General features: G+C 26.1%; 1 protein-coding gene across 2 annotated transcripts; it reads left to right on the forward strand.

The window, feature by feature from the left end:
• Positions 1 to 519: 519 nt before the first annotated feature.
• Positions 520 to 7,735, forward strand: LOC112637632 (cytochrome P450 4C1-like). 2 transcript variants are annotated; one of them, XM_025407731.1, is made up of 14 exons: positions 520 to 614; positions 1,090 to 1,310; positions 1,585 to 1,694; positions 1,967 to 2,057; positions 4,062 to 4,247; positions 4,466 to 4,559; positions 5,139 to 5,241; positions 5,432 to 5,531; positions 5,773 to 5,879; positions 6,024 to 6,092; positions 6,290 to 6,458; positions 6,645 to 6,824; positions 6,889 to 7,169; positions 7,282 to 7,735. In XM_025407731.1, the coding sequence occupies exons 2-13, from the start codon at positions 1,157 to 1,159 to the stop codon at positions 7,089 to 7,091; spliced, it is 1,566 nt and encodes a 521-aa protein (XP_025263516.1). In that variant the 5' UTR covers positions 520 to 614; positions 1,090 to 1,156; the 3' UTR covers positions 7,092 to 7,169; positions 7,282 to 7,735. The 2 variants fall into 2 exon arrangements, with proteins under 2 accessions (XP_025263516.1, XP_025263517.1); XM_025407732.1 differs by lacking the exons at positions 520 to 614; positions 1,585 to 1,694 and having other exon boundaries at positions 1,261 to 1,310.
• The last annotated feature ends 1,092 nt before the right edge of the window (positions 7,736 to 8,827 follow it).

Here is an 8,827-nt window from a genome sequence, read left to right on the forward strand (position 1 = left end):
ATATGCGATTAAAAAAACGATAAGAGCAATTATTGAAATTGAAATAAAATTCAAAAATAGCAACTAGCGTTGTTCGTTAACTTTGCTAAAGATAATTCGAGATGACAAATTTCTAAATGATTTATTATCTAAAGCACGCCTATTTAAAAAAATATTTACTTAATTGAAAGTGTTAGGAAGAATGATGTAAAAATATGTAAAAAATAAAATTTTTTTCCTATGTTAATATCGATATTGACATCTTGATTATGAAACCGATATATTTTAAATAGAAACGATCGATATTTTTAATCAATGCTGGCAATATTAAATGTAATTTCAAAATGGTTTTCATAATCATTTTCTTATATTCTCAGATAAACATAAAATTGTTATTTATCTTTAATTGAACTGATTAATGAATTATTCAATTTATTGAGAGATTCTTAAGAATTCTAATTATTAATATGCGCATGAGTGGGAGAACAATATAAATACACGCTTCAGATGTCTATTATCAGTTCAAGCAGCTTTGTTAAACTTAAGCATCTGTTTAACAAGATTTATAATTCTATCTTAAAATTAATCATTTGAGTTATGTGTTTCCATTGATCGTTGCACATAGAATCTATCAGGTAATTTTTATAAAATTTATATAAAATAAAAGTTTATAACATTTTATTGCAAAATCCCAATTTAATAGCATAATTAATGTGAAACAAAATATGATTTTAACACAAATTTCTTTCAAATATTATAAGTTGTTAATTTTATTTGATTGTCATAATTTTATTAAATTATTATATAATATGTTGCAATATTCATATTATTATCTTCTAAAATGCTAATATTATATTAATTGTGAGAAAATGTTTAATACGATATTATTAGATATCAAAATCGATACACTATAATTAAATAAACAAAAAGAACAAATAAAATAAATAAATAAGCTTTAAAACAATAATTAAATAGTTTATATAATTATATTATTTATTTAACTTATCAAGATAATTACGAATATTGAAAAAATCGAATATCTATTTTTATATATATTAAAAAATATTTATTTTATATATGACATTTTATATACGATTTTTATGTACGAAGAATAAAAAACAATAAACGGAAGAAGCTTAATCAAATAGTCAAGAAACATCAGGACAGTTAAGAAACAATGTTCATTACTATATTGGTATTTTCTATGTTTATTTTATTGGTATATAATTATTATGTGTATTATAAAAAATACGGGCAACTTCTTAATCTTATACCGGGACCATCGGGTTTTCCGATTATTGGCAATGCGCTCCAATTCTATGTGTCAACAGGTAAATACAAAATTTCTAACCTATTTACATTAATTGACAAACGAAATCTGTGTCAGAAGCAAAAATTCATAAATCATTTATTCTGAAACATATATTTATCAAGTTTATTATATGTAGATTACTTCTCTTTGCAATAACAATTTGCAATTCATTTTCTTTATTATTATTTATCTGTTTTCAACGTATTTGGATAGAAGTGCACATTAATGTTGAAAATAAAATTAGTCAAAACATTTGTGTGTATAGATGTTTATAGTATAGTTATAATTTTCAGAGAAATTATGGAAGTTCTTCTATAAATTGCCTGATGAATATTATCCCATACTTAAAATCAAAATTTTTTTTGTATATGTAGTGAATATCCGTCATCCAGATGATTTAGAGGTAATAAAAGAAATTTCATTCTCTGTACACATTACGATTGAATTAGATTGAAGAGTTTTGCGATTTACAAAAAGATTTTTAAAAGACTGATAGAAAGTGTTTCTTAAAAAAAATGAAATCCAAATTGATACTCCATCGAGGTTAAAATAAAATACAGAGATACAATTTATAAATTATTTGCGTATCTAATATATCAGTATATCTAACAAAAGATATTTTAGTGATATAATAAATGAATAATACATATTTCTTTCTGTTTCCGATGATTTCAGAAGATACTAAGCAGCACTAAGCACATCGAAAAAAGTTTTCTGTATAACGTTGTTCATCCCTGGTTAAATACAGGTGTCTTCACTAGCACAGGTAATAATATAATAATGTTAACATATGTACAAGTACATACCCACTGAGCATTATTGAAAGGAAGAAGTCTTTAAGAGAACTTTTTGAAGACTTCATTAATTTTTTTTGAAAATGACATCAGTAAATTATCTTTTTGTAAGATGTCTTTCAAAAAAGCTCTTTATGATGTCTACTTATAGATGTCTTTAGAGTTCACTTACTAGAAACTTTAAAGACATCTACACTGAGAAAAATCGTTTGATTGTACCAACAAGACGTATATGATTGAAGGCATTTTGGTTAAATCAAACAAGAATTTCTAGTTATCACGATAAGACACGATTTTTTATAACTAGAACATTTAATAGATTTTACTATAAGGATTTGGTTAGTATTTTCTGGTTGGATCTATAAAATTTCTTGTTACATTAATTTCTTTGTTTACCGCTAGGCGGCAAGCCACTCTTAACTTAACTCATATTCAATATTTGCCATGAAAAATGTATATAAAGAACTAGTATTAACATTAAATCCAAAGTACATTTTTTTTCTCTTACGAGCAGTAGTGCCAGAAAGAAGACGCTAGCTCTCTGATTGTGTGTGTTTGAGCTTCATTCTCTTCTTGCATCACTGTTTATCAGTTTAATTTCTAACAAATTGAATTTAAAATAAATAATTCTATAAAGACCTAACCTAACCTATAAAGAAAGTATTAATGATAACAATGTCTTAACATCTGTAATAAGTCAGATTGAAGTATTCTTTCAAATGTCCTGTATGTGGTGTCGTTTTTCCTCTAAAATCGATGCATTAGAGGACTTATTGATATCATAATGTTATCTAGATAGAGTTGTCAGATATCTATCTCTTGAATCTGAATGCTTTAAGAACTCTTTTTGATAACTTATTGCTCACTGGGTACATACTTTTCTATTACAATTTGTTGTAAAACGTCATTTTATTTAAGCCCGATCACAAAAAATCAAACAAAATGTTACAATTAGACTTGAATATATTACATATCTAGTTTTATCTTTAATCATCTGCGGTGCACAATATAACTCTAAGGTAACTGCGAGATATAGATGTCACTATGCTGTGATTCCTTTTATTAAATTTTTATTAGTTACACTGATTACAAAATTATATTTCTTTTTACAAGCGAGATTTCGCAGGAAGTGTAGAACAACAACTATTAAAAGTACTTTTAGTATTACACTACCGTAGAAAAAAGTTCTGATGAATTGTCATCTATATGTGCGAATCTAAATTAAAAATAAATTTAAATAAATTAAAAATATTATAGTTGTTGTTATTAAAGATAAAAAACACTAATAGAATATTATTCTAAATAGTGAATTTATATCTCTATGTTACAAAAATTAATAAAAAAGAAATTTGCAGGTGAGATAATTTCGCTGTGATGCACGTACATATTGTTATAAATGATAAAAGTAGATAAGAGAGATATTCTAGTTGAATCAAACACCATCACTAATAGATTGTAATATCAGTAATAGATTTAATTAATATTAATTTAGATATATTATATATTATATATTATATATTTATATATTATATATTATATATTTATATATTTATATTATTATTAAACATTAGATATTTATAGTAATTTATTTTTATCTGGTAATTTTAGAGATATTCTTTTTAGTTAAATCAAATACACTATCACGAATAGATTGTACTATCAGTAATAGACTTAATTATTATTAATTTATATATTATATATTATATATTATATGTAATATAATTATATATATATATAAATTATATATATTATATGCACATTATTTATTATATATATTATATATATTATATGTGCATTATATATTATCTATTATATATTTATATAATTTATTTCTATTATATATTATATATTTATAATAATTTATTTCTGTCTGCCAATTCAAAAAGATATAATTATAAAATAATAATTACATTTACGTTGATATTTGCAATTTCTCTTTTATAGCACAATTTTATGTTATCTTGTTTCTGTTTTAGCGATTAAGTGGCGGGCGCGGCGAAAGATGTTAACACCTGCGTTCCATTTTAATATATTAAATAAGTTTGTTGATACCTTAATCAAGGAGGGCGATTGCATGACAAAATCTTTGAAAGATGTCGGAGGGATAGTTGTAGAAGATTTATTATCATTTATTAGTGAACATACGCTAAATGCGATATGCGGTAAGTGGTTCTTATTTTGCATTATTTATACAGGAATTTTATTCTAAGTGATTATAACTTCAAATAAATATAGAATAATGTTTCTATAATGTTTCTATACGAAGTATCAATAATCAACAAGGAAAAATAGATAATATTCAATATTTTTGAAAAAAAGCAATCTACAAAATATTCACCTGTAAATAATCTTCGACTGTTTTAATTAAATGCATTTGTAGAAACTGTCATGGGTGTTTCTTTGCAAAAATTTGGCGAGGTGCCACAAAAGTATCGAAATGCGATTCACGATATAACCGAATTATTTATTTACAGGTAATTTATAAATATAGAATATAATTATATGATATTTTAACTTATAATTCATTTCAATTCTTTTAACTTATAATCTTATTTTCTAACTTTTAATCTATCTATGATCTTTTAACTGTGATACATTACATTATACATTTTGAAAAATAAATTAATTAATGAATAATTACGTAAAGGGAAACTTACAATTAGTGAAAACGGCACTTCGTTTACAAGTCGAAAATTTTTAATCAAAATCTATTGTATGTGTATCACTAAATATTTCATTACATAATTATTTGTAATTTTTAAAATGTTGAAATTATCAGAACAATAAAAAAATAAATAAATTGTATTCAAAATTTGTAAAATAATTATCTTTGATCAAAACTTTATAACCTTGATAAAATAAAAAGTTTTTAGTACAAATTCTACTTTTTTGTAACATATATAGATTTAAATTTTTTATATATTCTTTACAATCTATGGTTATTAAAGATTAAAATAATTTCATGATGTCTTTAATTAAGGCTTTTACAAAATAACATTATTAGAATTATATCATCATTTGAAATTATGCAGTTTTATTGAATTTCGGTTTAGAGGATTTAGGCCTTGGTTGTATAATGATTTATTATTCTCATTGTCACCACAAGGAAGAAAACAAAAAAAACTCTTGAAAATATTGCATGGATTTACGGAAAAAGTATGTTATCACATTATTTTAAACCTTACAACACTTTTATATGTAAAACTATAAATCTCGTAATCTTTGTAGGATTACATTATTTATTTTAAATATTAATATTATGTTATAAATATCTGTGATATAATACAATACCATTGCTGTTTAATATAAAAAATCTTGTCAAAAATCAAATATTGTACTTGTATAGATTATCGCGGAAAGAAAACTTTATCACGAACGCACCAATAACCGATACTTAAAAAACCTTGAAAGTAACAAAGAGACAGAAAATTTCGAAGTGTTTGGAAGTACGTAAGAGATCAGAGCTTCTAATTTAAGTTTGGCTGCGCAATTAATTTAATATAATACATTATGCTTGCATTATTTATATTCAACACATAATCACATGTAATAATACAACATATGTTTGCTGTAAAATTAAATCATTATTATTTGTACAATAGAGTTTAAATTTTAAACAAGAACTGTTATTGTATAATGAAAGTGTGGCATGTAAAAGTGAAATTGTAATTAATATGCTTTTTTTAGTTAAAAAAAATAGGCTAGCCATGTTGGACCATTTAATAGCGGCATCTCGAGAAAATTCTCTAACTGATTTGGATATCAGAGAAGAAGTTGACACTTTCATTTTTGCAGTATGTACCTGTAAACTTTTTTTTGTACATGATATCTAAGTATGTATCTAAGTACATGATATCTAAGATATCTAAGTAATTTTTTGTACATGATGTCTAAGTATGTATAACAATATAACGATATGCATATGATGTTGGTTATAGGGTCATGATACTACAGCGACGGGCATAATGTTTGCTTTACTTCTCTTAGCTGAGCATAAAGATATCCAGGTACCTATTTCTCGCAATATATTGCGATATATAATTTAAGTTAAGATTTTTATTCAACGTAATAAAGATATCAAGTTCTTGTTACGATATATTTTTCCTAGATATATTAGAATTTGATTCATTAAGAATTTATTTTTATCTGTGCACTGAAAATCAGAATTGAGAAATACATTTTCATTATATTATTGATGACACAGGAGCGTGTGAGGGCTGAAGTCGATACTGTGATGCAAGAGAATGGAGGGAAACTTAACACGAAGTCATTACAAAATTTATCATATTTAGACAGATGTTTAAAGGAAGCGCTACGTTTGTATCCCAGCGTGTCTTGGATATTACGCAAGACTGGGGATGCTGTAAAATTACGTAATTATAGTCACTTTTTGCTGCATATATTTTTGAATATGTTACATAGTATGGAGTATATATTATTGAATGAAAAGTAAGATTAATTAGAATTTTAAGAGTACAATATTGTTATATTTTATTTTTCTCAAAGAAGCTCTTATTTTCGTGAATTTTAGTATTTTTCAATTTTATAATAATTTTCAGAATCATATATCGTACCTGCTGGAACGACCATAGGTCTTCATATCTACGCAGTTCACAGAGATCCCAATTTTTGGCCAAATCCAGATGTATTTGATCCAGACAGATTCTTACCCGAAAGGATAAAGAATCGTCATCCTTATTCTTATATACCATTCAGCGCAGGACCGAGAAATTGCATAGGTGAATTGATCGCGATTTTCGTTTTTCTTCGTATCGATAATTTATCATAAATTTCAAATTGTAGGTCAACGTCTCGGTTTGCTGATGATGAAAGCTATGATAGCTCCTTTGATATATAATTTTTACTTGGAACCTGTTGAGTATTTAAAAAATATTCGATTATTGCTTGATTTAGTAATGCATCCTGCTCATCCGGTTCATATAAGATTCATCCCGATCAAATGCAAACAGCCGTTTAAAAATAACGTGGATATTGCAAGAGTGTAACAAGATGATGCAGTGGGAAAAATCGAAGAAAATTGTTATGCATATTATACGTTCAACATTATGAGGGGAAAATATTATGTAAACATTAAGTTTAATTATTAAAATATATACATAAAAATCTTATAAATCAGAACTCTATATACCCAAATTTAACGTATGTAAGAATCTGTGGAGTTGTTTTTATTACTAGCGATATGGAGATACTGTAGATGACCGGTTCGTGGCTAGGAGCTAAAGATCTAGAGAGTTTTTCTGTGAGCAGAGAGCGCGCCGGAAAAAAGGAATGAGTCATCGTCGTTGATACGAGCCTTTGTATTACAAGAGTAAAACAGAATATATTATTTAGTTTATTGTATAACTGTGTTTCATTATTCTAAAGTAACAATACCTCACAGGATCCTCTATCATGTGCAATCACAATAAAAACGTTTATCCATAAAATATATGTGTGCAAAGCTAATAAAACAGTTATTTTTTTGCGTCTTATTTATAGAATTAAAAGAAAATTTTAATCGATGCAATCGACATTTCCCACGAGTTTTGCGCTGGATGAAAATGAATATCTTTTTCGCGAAATAATACACGCATCATATATTAAGGTGTCAAGATTGATAGATATCTATTTCGATGATTAGAAGACGCCATAGTGGATCTTGATTGCTGTTTTAATTTTCATCTTCATTTGCTGTAACAAGTTTTCTTTCTTTGGATTAATGAATTGTTTTCTATTTTTTTTTTTTTGGTAACTAGAATCTTTTTCTTCGAAATAATTTTCAATCGACGAAATATATTCATCATATACTTGAATCGATTTACAATACTGTAATTATATTTTTATATTTGCAGCAGTTTAAATTTGTCAAAAAAGTTAATTAAATTAAATTTTTTTTTTGTTATACGAAATAATATTTTTATGTTTTTTTTTTGTCCATTTTCAATTTTAAGTGATAAATGTTTTAATTATACATTTGAAAGATGTAGTGTATTTTGAAAGATCGCCACAATATCGTACAACCTTAAATTTAATTCCTTCACACATAAAATATTATTTGTATTATGTTTGTTTTTTTCTGTGTTTTATTTTAAATTAAACGCATATTTTAAATGATATATAGATTGATATATATTGATATTTTTGCAAAACACATCTATAAAATGTATGTCCTTTTTTACATAAATCTGGTGGGAGAGAGATCTGTCGCGTAGATTTACACTTACATCGCGAATTCGTAGAAAACGAAGGAAAATGGTGATTTTTCGCAGAAATGTAAATATCGGTAATAGCCGGTACGACATCGATAAATTAGAATTCGGTCCGTGTAGCTGAGACTCGTAATTTACAAAGTTGTCTCTCTAAAATGTCAGTTAAGTCTTAACTAACGTTAAAATCATAGTAATCTTTGGGTAATAACAGGCCTTCAGAGTGAAAAATATGAGGCATAATAATCACTCTTATAAAATTATTTCGAGGAAATTATCGTTTTTTTGTCGCATGAGTGATACAAGTGAAAACTGACATCGATTGATCAGACAGAGTACGAAAAGTCGCGCTGTTCTACTTTTGAGAGACCGTAAGTCATTAGCGTGAATTCATTGCATGAATTGGCGGTATCGAATCCATGTCTGGAACAAGGACCAGATTCTGGATCGGTTCACTGTGTTACTATAACGGATACGTGTTTTCACGTGCAGCAAACGTTATACGTGTGTACACAATCGACGTACGGAATACAAAT

This window comes from Camponotus floridanus, unplaced genomic scaffold, assembly GCF_003227725.1.
Source record: "Camponotus floridanus strain SB8 unplaced genomic scaffold, Cflo_v7.5 scaffold186, whole genome shotgun sequence".
Taxonomy (NCBI): domain Eukaryota; kingdom Metazoa; phylum Arthropoda; class Insecta; order Hymenoptera; family Formicidae; genus Camponotus; species Camponotus floridanus.